A 14,110-nucleotide genomic window follows, 5' to 3' on the forward strand; every position below is an offset into this window, starting at 1 on the left:
TTTTCATTGCTACTTCATAACTGTGATTTTGCTACTGTCTTGAGTCGTCAATACTTGTGTTTTCCAATGGTCTGAGCAGCGCCTGTGAAAGGTTGTTGGAGCCCCACGTTGAGAACTGCTGCCATTGTCCTTGAACTGCGTCCTTGAACCCTGCTAGTGCAGACCGCGGAGTGAATTGTTACCATCACCCCTAAGGTCCCCTCCCTCTCACAGTCACCGTTTTTGTTGTTATTTTGTTATTCTGTCCATTGTGTGATTTTGTCACTCCATGCCATTGTCACTCTGTCTACTAGTTGTTTTAACTGGATCATTACAAGGAGTGCCACATTGCCATTGTATTGTCTAACCGAAAAGTTTATTTCATAAGAATTCCCAGTGATTATTAATGCTAATTTTCAGTTTAGACACAGGTATTTGCCCATACCTTCAAACTTTTGAAGTGTGTTTCACACTTGGAAATTCTTTTACTAGATTTAAGCAATTTATCCCATAAAATAATCTTTAATTATTAGAAGTGTTTGTATATTTAATAAAGTACCTCTGTATCTTTATACACCCAAGGATTTCTAGGAACTATGTGATATTAAAATCTTTCTGATTTAGTCCATTTCCTCTTAATTGTGTAATTTAACATTTTTACTTGTGTGAAATATTTTTAGCTTGGGAGTACAAAGCATGGAAAAAGACAGAGACATAGTTCTGTATAACATCCAGTCAGACTGCAAATGCATTCATGGAAAGAATTCTTGACAAATGTGTTACTTGATTTTTTTATTAAGAAAAGGAAACAAAAAAGTATAACTTGAATTGAGCACTTTTAATAAACAAAAATTGTTGAACTCAATAAGAAATTGAGAGAGACACTTTGGCTGGCACGGTCTAGAAGTAGTCCACCAGGAAACAACAAAGCCGAATAACTGCCTACCACAGTGGAGGCAGGGGGAGTGCACTTAAGAACACAGCACTAAAGAATGCAACGCACCTGCCTGCTAGCCAGTAATGGCTTTTTTTATAATGTGTCTAGGTGTTTTTGCCTGCATGAATTTCCATGTACTGTGTGCATGCAATGCCTGCAGAGGCCAGAAGAGGGCACCAGATCCCCATGAGCTGGAGTTGCAGGTGGTTATAAGGTGCCACAGGGGTGCTGGAAATTCAACCCAGATTCTCTGGGAAAGCAGTCACAGCTTATAACTGCTGAGCCATCTTTATAGCCCATGTCCCCACCTCTTTTTAAGTTAAGTATATTTAATACAGAGCAAGAAATTTGTGTATGACTTTACTGTTTTCTTGATTTCTCCCTAACAGTCCTGCTGTGGGTCATGGTGACTGAGAGTGCCTAGGCACCAATCTCCTTTCCTTAAAGGTGGCTGAGAGCCCATGTCCTGCTAACAGCAGGAACTGTGAGCTGAATATACACTTGAGTTATCATTGATGCTGCCTCAGAATCTCTCTCCTGTTGCCACAGATTTGTTAGGGATATGATTGATTGAGTTATGGATTTGGAGTTTATAAAATAAATTATCTTGTTTAAATACAAAGACTTTATGTAAGTGAGGAAAAGAAAATTTAAAGAAGTCAATCAGAACACTAAAAGACAAATTTTTTTTTTGCATGTCTTTCAGGACCCTTAATAAGTAAGTAAAAATCAAATATTTAGAAGCATATATTCTTAGGCATTTTAAGTAGAATGTTCCTTTGAAGTCCCAGAAACCGCAGTTTCCTTGTATTAATGCTGTGAACTTTTGTCTTAAGTTTTTGATAAGCGCGTGAGTCATGTGGTAGACACATGATGTGTTCATTGGTTCCTCAGCCCTTGCTGCCGTCATCCAAGGTGCTGGCTCTATTTTTTTCTCTTACCCGGACGATACTAGATCCAGCTTGTCGTGTAACTGAATTTAAGTTGGTTTAAATGTGTTCTTCAACATAATTCTCACTTAGCTTTCTACTTGTGCTGACTTTATTCTTAAGACCAAAATGAGAAGCTCGTGCAAGAGAACAGAGAGCTCCAGCTCCAGTGTCTGCAGCAGAGGCAGCAGCTGGATGAGCTGAAAAGCCGCATGAGGTTTTTCAACCAGGTGACCATTTCCCTTCTTCAGAGTGTGTGCGTGCGCATGTGTCTTCAGCACGGAAAAAGCAGTGTACAGCAAAGCAAGAAACACAGCTGTGTCACTTGGTGTGTTAGCTAACATACCTGGTTGCTTATGTTCTCTGAGGCTATTCTGAGTAGCTGAAATGTCTGGAGTGTTTGGTTTCTTAAGTTCGTAGCCTCGGGTCACCTTGTGTTCTACTACAGAGTCCAGTGGGAGTCTGTGCTGGAAACCAATCCCTCACTGTGAGCTTTGACTTTCTCTCTTACAGGAGAGTGATATTAATGCTGATGACTTGAGTGAAGCTCTCCTGCTTATAAAGGTAGCATTTTAAAAATTAGCCATCGATTCCATGTCTTCATGTTTCAACATAATGATGACCTTTGTCTATAAACCTTATATTCAGACAGTGAATTATTTGTGCATCTTCTAAAACTCACTGCATCTTAGTGCATGCATGTATTTGGGTGGGGAGAAAGTCCAGGGAGAGAGAGCACACTGCTGTACTGATTCAGGAAATGGTTAGATGACAGTTACAGCATGTATATTTTATAGTGACATCAAAGTCACATTAACGTAGAGCTCAGCACTCTTATTTAACACCCTTTGACTGCAGCAAACACTTTATTCTTACCTGACCCACAGTACAACCAAGCTTGCCTTCTGAAGTGAGGTGTTGAACCATCAGTATAACACAAAGGCACCGTCTAGTTTTGAGTTACTGTTATCTACAAGCACATTTCTTATCTTTATATCATAGTGTATATTTTGATCAGATGAAAAAATAAATGTATGATTTCATTTTTTATGAAGTTGATAAACTATTTTTATTTCTCTGTAGTTATTTCAAATATCTGTGCAAATGGGAAAATGGAAGGGCATGAATTCAATTAGGTGTTTCTTGAATCACATTAATTCACATGGTCACATTCCGAAAATTTTTGTTTCAATTAAAAAATTATGGTTTTACTTTAGGCTCAGAAAGAACAAAAAAATGGAGACCTCTCATTTTTAGAAAAAGTGGACAGTAAAAATAATAAAGATTTAGAACATTCCATGAAAGAGCTTCAAGCAACTCACGCAGAAACAGTACAAGAACTTGAAAAGACAAGAAATATGCTAATTATGCAACATAAAATCAATAAAGACTATCAGGTACTGTCAGACACTAAATCAAGACGGTATATTTTCTGTGATATTCTCCTGATGATTGTCTTTTCAGAGAAGCTTTTTGTATTATCCTCTTTTATTATCTCTTGTCACTTATTATTAAGTATTAATACATCCCTGGAGTTTAGCCCTGTAACTAGCGAGTCAGGATAAATAGTTTAAAAACAGATGATTGAAGCCCTGGCTTAGGGAAGTGCCTCGTGGCAGGCAGTGATGTAGTCGTCCTCAGTGAGGCACAGAGATCATCCAAAAGCCCTGCCACAGCTGGCCATGTCAGCGTTCACTAAGATGGAGAATGACTACAAAAAAGGAAGCCCCTGCACGGAGGGCCGTGTGACAGGAGGGCACCATGGTTGAGAGCTCCTGCTGGCCGTCCAAAAGATGTTATTAAAGTCCTCATGGTTTTCAAAACTCCAACTCCAAGTGCTTGATTTGTAACATAGGAACTGAAGGAAGTGCCTTCAGTTCCATCTAGGCAGTGTTTGAATCCTAGCATGGCGGCTTGAAAGCTCCATCTTAAAATGCTTGGCTCAAAGTCACTTTGACAGATGCAAATAGGATAATCATAAGTAGTGAACCTCGCTGTCTTTTATTTTTAGATGGAAGTTGAGGCGGTGACTCAGAAGATGGAAAATTTGCAGCAAGATTATGAACTCAAAGTGGAACAATATGTTCATCTTCTCGATATCAGGGCTGCACGCATCCAAAAGCTTGAAGGTACAGACTGCACAGTTTTATGGCAGTTGAAAAATGCTGTCCAAACCCTCGCTCACAATATCTTCCTGCTCTATTTTTTTTCCCAATCTGAAGCTGGAATAAGTTACCAGAATGACTATTTCATCTGATTCTTTTCTACTCAAGAATTTTTAGTAGGATTTTTCAAGAATTCACTGTTTTCAAATTCAGTATTGTGAGCAAGATTTCAAAGCGGTACATAAAGTGTCCCAGACCCAAGTCTCACGCCACCTTTTGATTTCCTTCTAAGCACCATGTGCACCTTGGCCAACTCTGCGTGCTTCTCTTTGTCAGATCCATCATGCTCATTCCCAGCACCAGCTTTTGTTCCTGCTGTTTCTTCTGCCTAAATCCCTTTCTTCCTTGACAACAAGATAATGCCCTTCTGTGTTTCAGAATCCAACTTGGTGCTTAGCATGCCAGAAAGTGGCTCTGATTGATTCAGCCACCTTCCCTTTACCTGAAATGCCCTCACCGTGATTTTTAACTTTAGCAAATACAGAAATCATCTAAGAAAGCTATGTGTGGCAGTACTTGCATGGAATCCCAGTGGGATAAAGTGAGAGGAATACAGGTTCAAAGCTAGCTTGCTCAAAGCCTGGGCTATCTAGATGAATCCTATCTTGAGAACATATCTAAACACAGACGGTAGCCTGCTGTTTCCAGCTGTTTGTGTCCTTTGTGTCTTAATGACAGTGTTAACTTTATGCACTTCCCCAGCTAGAAGCCAGAGCAAACCTAAGCAGCTTTCTGCCACTTGCCCTACTTCAGATCTATAATGCTTTTCCTTACTCTTATGGTGGACTGTGTGTGTGTGTGTGTGTGTGTGTGTGTGTGTGTGTGTGATTGTCCCATATCTTCTGTGAAATCTTTGTGTCTTAGGGGCAGAATGGGCATTATATTGTCATTGTTTCATTGATACTTGCTGTAGTGTGAATATCTTTCCTGGAATTTCTTTATTGGAAACTTAACCCCAAATGCAATCATATTGGGGGACAGAATGTTTAAGAAGTAGTTAAGTCATTGGGTTCCACTCTCAAGAATTCTCAAGGATTCTCTACCATGGAAGCAGGGTTCATTAGTACAAGAGTGGTTTATTGTAAGTGCATGTGGCTCCTCCTGCCTTGGGATAGCACAGTGAGAAAGTTCTTGCCGGATACAGAACCTTCAACTTGAACTTCCCAGCTTTTACAACCTAACTATAAGAGCGAAAGCTCTTACATAGAAGTATAGCTCAGTGGTAGAATGCATGCTGAGCCTGCACAGACCCCTGGGTTCAATCTCCAACACCAAAAAGGAACTCAAACAAGTGGTCTTTGTTCTTTATGAATTACCTGGACTCAGATAGTCTCAGCTAGCACTAGAGATGGATTAAGACAATGCTTTCTGCATTTTCTTGGCATATTCTTTCCAGTAAAATACAGGCTTCTGTTTACTGGTCTAGGCTGGCTGAGTTCCTTACGGGCAGTGCTTCAGTTTCCCATCTGTATTCTTACTGTCTACTGTTTGCTTATGATGCCTTAGAGGCTTGATTGTGTTTATGGAGTGAATGGTTGAGTCGAGGAGACAGGCAAAGCATGCCGGTAAAGGCTTGCGAAGACTTGAATGAAAATTCTTCACTTGGTGACCTCCTTTTTAACCAAGAAAATTCCATTAAACAAACTTTTATTGAGTACTACATGGAACAAAAGGTACATGCTGCTCTTTGACTTCTGGAAGGTTCTGTTCAGTCAAATGAAGACATTTAGTCTTCATAAACAAGAAGTCCTCAAGGTACTCAAGCTCTCAACCCCCTCCTAAACTGCTGTAGAAGTCTGCAAGGGTAAAACTAGTTTTATAATAATATGTTATTTGCCTTTTTTGTTTTTATTCTCTTACAAGTTTATAATGGAGTTTCTCAGAGGTTGTATGGCATGTGATATCACAACAAATTAAACACAGCCATAGATCCATATTCCAGCTGTTTTCTATTAAGCCAGACCCTAAGACACTTGTGAAAATGTTTTTTAAAAAGTTGAAAGGATTAAAATAATGCCACTCTTCTCACATTTTTTGGAAATTACAACTTTGAAAAAATAAATACTATGATTTATGTTAACATGTAATAGGTTATTGTTGTTATATGTAAAAAGATACTTACTTTTTTCTTTCCAGTATGATCAATAACAATAAATATAAATTGTTATCAAAAGATTTTTGGGCTCCCCAATAAGTTTTAAGAGTATAAAGTTGCTGATGAGATACGTGACTCGAGTACTGGAGACAGTGGACGGGAAAGAGGCTAGTGCTTATCAACGGGGAACCCAGCACACCGGCCCAGAGGACAACACTGTAAGATGAAAAGAGAGATAAGAGAAGGGGGGACAGTGACATGGAAGTCAAGATAGGGTAATAGTTTAAAAAGGAGAGTGTTCGTCACCCGGAAACAAAAGAAATAACGGGAGGTGTGACACTGCCCAGTCTAGAGCTGAACTGGCTTCTGGTGATCTTTTGAAGGGTAATTCACTTCACACATCTTTTGCAGGAGTGTGTTATAGGAACAGTTGGGGACACATGTTATTCCTTCTGGAAACTTAAGCATAATACTAGGGGGAAGCTGTGCATATATAAAGATGTATAACCTTTAAAAAAACAGCCTTATGAAGTATAACTGATGTACATTTAAAGTACATTTAAACTGTGGGTTTAAAGTATAAATTTGTTTAGTTTAGGCCTGTATGTACAACTATGAAACTATCACCATAATTGAGATGTTGGGTATACAATCATTACCTCCCCCAAAGTAGGAGTGGACAGCCTGTTAAGCTAAAGAGATGGTATCCAGGAAGAAAGAAAGATCTACTTTGTAGGATATAGCAAAGCTAGAGGAGCACATGGCATCTGAAGAGTGTCCTCAGCTGTGACCTGCCCTTTCTTTTTCCTGTTCCTGGCTAAGGCTATCCTACAACTGAAGGTGTAATTCTTTTCATTTTCATTCTCTTAATTGTACATTGATGAATTACAGTTGCATATATTTTGAAGCTGTAATTTTGCTTTTTAATGACTGGTGTCAAAGCAAGTCTTGAGGGTTTGTTGTTGTTAATGAGCATTACTTGCAGAAAATAACACTACAGTTATAGACTTGAAGATGGAGACTATCACTGAAAGCCACAGACATCCAGCCACTTCAGAAGCCAGTTTGCGTCTGCATATGTCAGCGTGTTAACATCTCTAAACTGTATCTTCCCTTGCAGCCCAGTTAAAGGATATTGCCTATGGCACTAAGCAGTACAAATTTAAACCAGAAATCATGCCAGACGACTCTGTTGATGAATTTGATGCAACCATTCACCTGGAACGAGGAGAAAACCTATTTGAAATCCACATCAACAAAGTCACCTTTTCTTCTGAAGTCCTGCAGGCATCTGGTGACAAAGAGCCTGTCACTTTCTGTACCTATGCTTTCTATGACTTTGAACTGCAGACAACTCCCATAGTTCGAGGCCTTCATCCAGAATATAACTTCACTTCTCAGTATCTTGTCCATGTAAATGACTTATTTTTGCAGTATATTCAGAAGAACACTGTCACTCTGGAGCTTCACCAAGCCTACAGCACAGATTATGAAACAATTGCAGCATGTCAGTTGAGATTCCATGAGATTCTAGAAAAAAGCGGCCGAATATTTTGCACAGCAAGTTTAGTTGGTAAGTAGCTTAGGATCTTCGGATGTTTGCATCACTAGGTTGGCTTATGTGGTCACTGGCATTCTATATTTGTATCTTTGTTTTTAAAGATTTATTTTATTTTATGTATGGGTATTTTGTGTGCATGCGTGTGTGTGTGTGTGTGTGTGTGTGTGTGTGTGTGTGTGTGTGTACCACATGCATGCTTGGTGCCATGGATCCCCTGGAACTGGAGTTACAGACAGTTTGAGCTGCCATGTGGGTTCTGGGATTCGAACCTGGGTTCTCTAGAGGAGCACCCAGGGCTCCTAACTACTGAGCTATTTCTCCAGCCCCTATAATTGTATCTTATCTTACACATCAAGGGCATTTTGGGTAAGGACAGTGATCTTTGCTTACAGGTGACTGAATTTTCTTCAATGTCATGAATAATGGTGCAAAATAACTATTAATACTTATGATCATTATAAATAGCCATTAAACTTACAAAGTCAAATGTTTATTTTGATATTGATATTCTTGCTTAATTAAAATGTTCATTGTACTACATTCTTCATATGCTTCTGAAGACGTGTCAACACTGAGTTCTAAGAATACTAGTTAGTGGTAAATAAGGCAGACAAAGCCTATGCCTTCAGGGGAAGATAAGCACACACACATATACGTGTGTGTGTGTGTGTGTGTGTGTGTGTGTGTGTCTGTGTGTGTGTGTGTGTGTGTGTAGTAAAGGCAGGAGAGTCTGCCCAGCCCACCAGCTGTCAAGCTCAATGTAGCCAGCCTGTGCTATGTGAAAAAGAGAAGTAACTAAAGTGAAAAATGTTTGGCCAACATCAGATACTTGTCCAGTACAGATTCACCACCAGCGCAAATCACAGGAAAGGTCAGAGTCCAGTTCAACTGAACCCCCACACACATCTGTGCACGTAACTGAAATTATCTCCAGTTGTCAGAAACCCCAAAGAAGTCGGTCTAACACTTCATCTTGTTTGTTCTTTTTTTTTTTTTTTTTTTAAATTTCTTGGCCTGGAGGTGGCGCACGCCTTTAATCCCAGCACTTGGGAGACAGAGACAAAGGATCTCTGTGAGTTTGAGGCCAGCCTGGTCCAGAGAGTAAGTTCCAGGAGAGCCAAGGCTGCACAGAAACAAACTGTCTCAAAAAAGAAACAAATGAAAAAAATCTCCCCTTGTACTTCCCATGTTTTTCTTTTTTTTTTTCTTTTTTTTTTTTTTGATTTTTCGAGACAGGGTTTCTCTGTGTAGCTTTGCGCCTTTCCTGGGACTCACTTGGTAGCCCAGGCTGGCCTCGAACTCACAGAGATCCGCCTGCCTCTGCCTCCCGAGTGCTGGGATTAAAGGCGTGCGCCACCACCGCCCGGCCCATGTTTTTCTTTTTAATACACTTGTAGTGGTAATGTTTTCACTCCATAATATTGAAAAAGTGTGGTTTTCTTTACTTCACTTTGTATATTCATCTAATTTTGCTTACGCATAATTTTCACTGCTGGGCAATCTATTTTATTTTCAATTTTTTTAATTCTTTTCTGCCTTTATGTTTCCACTTCCCTCTTCTTCCCAAATACTTTTTAATGAATTTATTGTTGTTAATTTAACTATCGGTTATATACTTATGAAAGGATTTATCCACAATGTCTGTTCACTCCCCCCCACTCCCTCCTGCTCGTACTGACACTCTTCTTCCCTACTCATCCTCCTATTTTGCTGTCTCTTCCCACTATGCTTAGTTAGGTTTGCTTGGTTGAGCATGGGGGTGGGGTCATTTACTGGATTGTGGACAGTTTACTAATCTCTACACTACTGAGGAAATGATACCTCTTCCCCTGGTAACCATTAACTAGCAATAGCTCCTCGGGAGGGAAGGGGCCTCATGAGCCAAACCCACTCCCACCCACCCCACCATCCATGAGGAACTGTTGTTCAGGTCTTGTGCAAGGTACCCACAACTGCGGAGTGTTCACCATTACAGTGGCCGTGCCCTATCCACAAGTATTTTATGCGTTCTCCCCATCATGGTCTTTCTGCCCCTTTCCTGCAGTGTCTTATGGGCCTTGAGAGGCCGTTATAGGGTCCAGTTTAAGGCTAAACTCTCAATAGTCACCATGCCTAGCACTTTGGTCTATTAGCTAATCTGCATTAACTACTGCAGAAGGAGCTTCTCTGCCCAAAGCTGAGAACAGCACTGGTCTGTGGGTATAAACATAGCATATTTAGAAGACAGTTTGTCTGCTCATTAGCAAAACAACTGGAGACCCTCACCCAAGACCTATATGACCTCACCAACCATATGCTTTTGACCATGTTTATAGTACCAAGCATATATTCCCTCCCATAGAACGGTCCCCAAATCCACTCAGAAAGCTGTTGGTTACCCCCAAACCATCGTTTTACTGGTTATACCAGTAGACATTTCTTGTCTGGCTGGTTAGTATTATAGCATGTAAGGCCCATGGCTATGTATGACAAGTAATGATTTTCATCTCCTAGCAGCCATAGTGCTTTCTGGCATTATGAAAGCTAGCCACCAGAGGAAAGATTCCGTTTAGTTCCAGGTTTGTTTTCCTGTTACCTGTATCCAAAGTGAGTGGTGACTTCACCACTAGGGCCTTCCCATGGAAGTTCTGGTGGGCAAGAGCAATGACAATTGCCTATGTTGTTTTCAGAGCGTCTGAGGCTTCCCTAGACAACAACTCATAGAGATAGATTCTGCAACTGGCCCTGGAACTTTGGTGTTTAAAAACAAAACACAAGGAAGCATGGCTTCTGGGAGTAGCATTTAGGGCCCTTCTATTCAAAGCCTTTTTAATTTTTTTTGTTACATGTTTTAGTTACCTTATAAAGTAGTAGGCTTTTAGATGACTTTCTCATTCACCCCTAATTTTGTTTAGCCCTCTCCCCCGACTATGATTTTAGTAGAATTTTTACTCTATCTTCCTGGTTTTTATATTAGTCTTATTCTATTTTTCTAATGTTTTCACACTTTTATGTTTGGAGGGGAATCTCTATTGTGTTGACTTTTGTCATTTCTAATCTCGCTACCACAGTGTTCTTCCCAGCCTCTTCTTTTTCCTTTCATTTACCTCCAATCTCCTTTGTTTACCCTTTCTCTACCTCCCTCCTTTATCTAATTCATTAATTGTTTCTATTTTCACATTTACCCTAAATAGTGTGTAACTTGGGCTGGAGAGATGGCTGAGCAGTTAAAACCACTGACTGCTCTTCCAGAGGACCTGGGTTCAATTCCCAACACACACATAGCAACTCACAACTGTCTGTAACTCCAGGAGCCAACACCCTCACACAGACATACATGAAGGAAACACAAATGCACATAAAATTGCAATAAATTTTAAAAAGTATTTTTAATTTGAAAGCACACTACACAGTAGTTTTCCATCTGCCATGGTCACTGGTGTTGTGTTAATGGACTGTGACTAATTTAAGTGTATCTCTGTACCATGCATGCATAGTTTGTTGGCTGGTGTTTGCTTTTTCTCTCAGGTACTAGAGAATAGGCCCTCAAGTGTCAGGGTCTCAATAAGGAAATCCTCAAATAAAACTAGGACCAATATCCAAGCAAATAGAAGCACAAATCACAACACAAGAAACATGAAAAAGCAAAAAACATGACTCCTCAAAAATCCTGACTCCTTAGCTGCTGAACTCTAACATACTGAAGTAGTTAAAAGGGCAGGTGAAGGCATCACCAATAAAAATTACCAATGGCCTTAAAGAAGATACACAGACAAGAAAATGAACTCGATTTTGAACCTGGAGAAAGTCAGCAACACTGAGGGAAAAGTCAGCAAAATGGATTTTAAAAATCCTGCAAGGAAATTAAGATGGGGGGAGTGTTAATGTGAAAACTTCAGTGAATCAAATTTTTTAAAACCCAAAGTGTCACTAACAGGCTAGAGTCAGATAATCAAGAGAGAATTTCAGGGTTAAGGATAAGGACAGGATTTGTCTTTCTAATTTGGCTTATTTCTCTTAGCATAGTGGCCTCCAGCTCCATCAATTTTTCTATATTACACTGATTTTATCCTTTATAACTGAATGGCTTCCATTGTGTAGATACTTTATGTATATACAAATAAAGGTATCTGTAGTGATACTCTTCTTTGGGGGTTTTTGAATTAATGGCAGATAGTAAATCTTTTTCAATATTGACGGTGATGGCCCATTTGTAAGAAAAAAAATTGACTAAATAAGCATAATATACTTAATACTATGATAACATTCAGAAAAAGTTCCAGAACTTTCTTTTTGACAAGTATTTAGAAGCCATATGTACCATCCCTTGGGAAGAAATATTTTGAAGGCAGCTGCAGTCCTTGCCCTTAAGAAACCTATGTGGCGTACATAATTCACAGTTGTGAACAGACAAACTGGAGTGGTCAGTGCAGTAATAAGGATATAAGCTCTACACCGGAAGCTTAGGGCTGTCAAATCTTCCAGAAAGCCACGGAGCAAAGTCATGGTAGAGATAGAGAAGCTGCCTGAATGGAGCGTACACAGCGAGTACCATACAAGGGCACATTGACGGTGCTGTAATTTACATATCTGTGACCTCTTCCACATGCTGTGGTCCAGCAAAGAAATGGAAAGATGCCAAAGACCCCTTAAAAGTTGAATCAAAATATGGAATGTCATATTTATAATTTTGAGGTTGTATATTGTAAATGTCAGGCTAGATTGAGTCCAACTTGTTTAAAGAAAAGTACCACAGTATCCAGAAGAATCTGTGGAGTATCTGATTCACTGTTTGGATTTTTCTTTACATGCAAGATTGAAATGATAGCAATTGAAATAGCTCAATCATAGTTTGTCATGGCTCTTTAATATTTAACATGCAGTGAAACTCATACTCCAGATGTAACTTTCCTTCATGTCTGTTATTTGCCAATCAAACATTATTTGTGCAAGTCATATTATTTTACTCTGTATAAAGTTTATGCCTTTAATATATAATACCATTGGTGTATTTTACTTGTATATAGTCTCATTTCTGGGACTATTTTAACTGTGGATCATGCAATGATTATGTGTAGGAACTAAAGGAGACACCCCAGATTTTGGCACAGTAGAATACTGGTTCCGATTAAGAGTTCCCATGGACCAAGCAATCCGACTTTATCGAGAGCGGGCGAAGGCATTAGGATACATAACATCCAATTTTAAGAAGCCAGAGAAAATGCAGTTGGTAAGCTTGTTTGACTGTAAGACACTTTTATAGCACAGCATCTATGCTATCTCCTTATATCCTATGCTTTAGACTGAAACTGTTCTCTTTTATGGGTATCAAGTGGCTAATTTAACCATTTATTTAAGAATAATCACACTCCCAGGAAGTAGCAAGAACGGTAGAGAGTTGGCCTTTGGATACTTTGCCACTTACTCCCAGTTGTAACATCTTACACAGTTAATAGCCTAATCTGGAAAGGTGGAAATCAAGCTGGGAATGGGGATACATAACTGGTATCTCAGTTCTTCATGAGACTGAGGCACAAGGATGACAGATTCAAGACCAGCCGGGGCAACTTCACAAGACCCTGAATCAAAACACAAAATTTTTTAAAGGGCTAAGGATGTAGTTTGATGGTAGAGTGCTTGCCTAGCATGTACATTGCTAGGCTCTTGGTTCACTCCCTCGTGCTGAAAAGCAAAGCCAAGCACAAAATTGACCTGTGTAGTGTTATTAATTGAGCTCCATACCATAATCAGACTTCATCAGTATTTGCTCACAGTCATTTGTGTTCATTCTGTGCAGTTTTTATGCTTGTGGATACTCACTAAACCTCTACCCCAAGACACAGAACATTTCCCTTGATACAAAGGATTTCCCCTGTGCTTGACACTTTTAGAAAATAGTAGTGTTATCACACATCAAGAGACCTTCATTAATGATTTCTGCTGTTAAAGAAATAACTATTATATCACTCTCTATGCTTCTTTCAAATGGGTTCCTACCATTAGATTTTTGGAATGCAAAATAGAATACAAAATTAATGCTTTCTTGCTGAATACCAGGAGTTTAAATGCAGCTCTCTATTCCCTAACTATATTTCGAGTCTTAACAGCCACATTTTCAAATTAGTTCCATGAGCCAATAAATGCACTGATCAAGTGAAATAGAACTCTGGGGTTGATGACCTCTTTTATATAACATGAATATCAAAAGAAAACAAAGTATGTGAGCGTCAGGGAGAGAATATGGCAGAAACATCTTGAAGTGTGTGTGCAGTCATAATTGTCTTTCTTCTTTTCCTGGAGTCTATGGTTCTGGGCCCCATAAACCAGTGGCCAGGTTGATGGTAGGTGATCCCATTTCTGATCCAGTAGTCCACCAAATTATGATTAAGGAATATCCCCTTGGCCTCTGTTGAACCAGGCAGATTTTGCTTTCCAAAAGCAAAGAAAAGTAACTCTTCAGGCCTC

The 14,110-nt window shown here is 39.5% G+C and overlaps 1 protein-coding gene across 8 annotated transcripts in view; it reads left to right on the forward strand.

Annotated features, from left to right (window-relative positions):
• Positions 1-14,110, forward strand: part of Rpgrip1l (RPGRIP1 like) — a 96,330-nt gene that overhangs the window by 36,137 nt on the left and 46,083 nt on the right. For 7 of the 8 annotated variants that reach the window (XM_006984040.4, XM_076571709.1, XM_076571710.1 and 4 more), the window contains 6 exons: positions 1,969-2,075; positions 2,359-2,409; positions 3,063-3,242; positions 3,857-3,974; positions 7,226-7,678; positions 12,724-12,875. In XM_006984040.4, coding sequence (XP_006984102.2) covers positions 1,969-2,075; positions 2,359-2,409; positions 3,063-3,242; positions 3,857-3,974; positions 7,226-7,678; positions 12,724-12,875 — 1,061 coding nt within the window. The remainder of the gene's footprint in view (positions 1-1,968; positions 2,076-2,358; positions 2,410-3,062; positions 3,243-3,856; positions 3,975-7,225; positions 7,679-12,723; positions 12,876-14,110) is intronic. The other variant, XM_042277316.2, reaches the window with a different exon arrangement.

The sequence above is a fragment of the Peromyscus maniculatus genome, chromosome 5, assembly GCF_049852395.1.
Source record: "Peromyscus maniculatus bairdii isolate BWxNUB_F1_BW_parent chromosome 5, HU_Pman_BW_mat_3.1, whole genome shotgun sequence".
In the NCBI taxonomy this organism is placed as follows: Eukaryota; Metazoa; Chordata; class Mammalia; order Rodentia; family Cricetidae; genus Peromyscus; species Peromyscus maniculatus.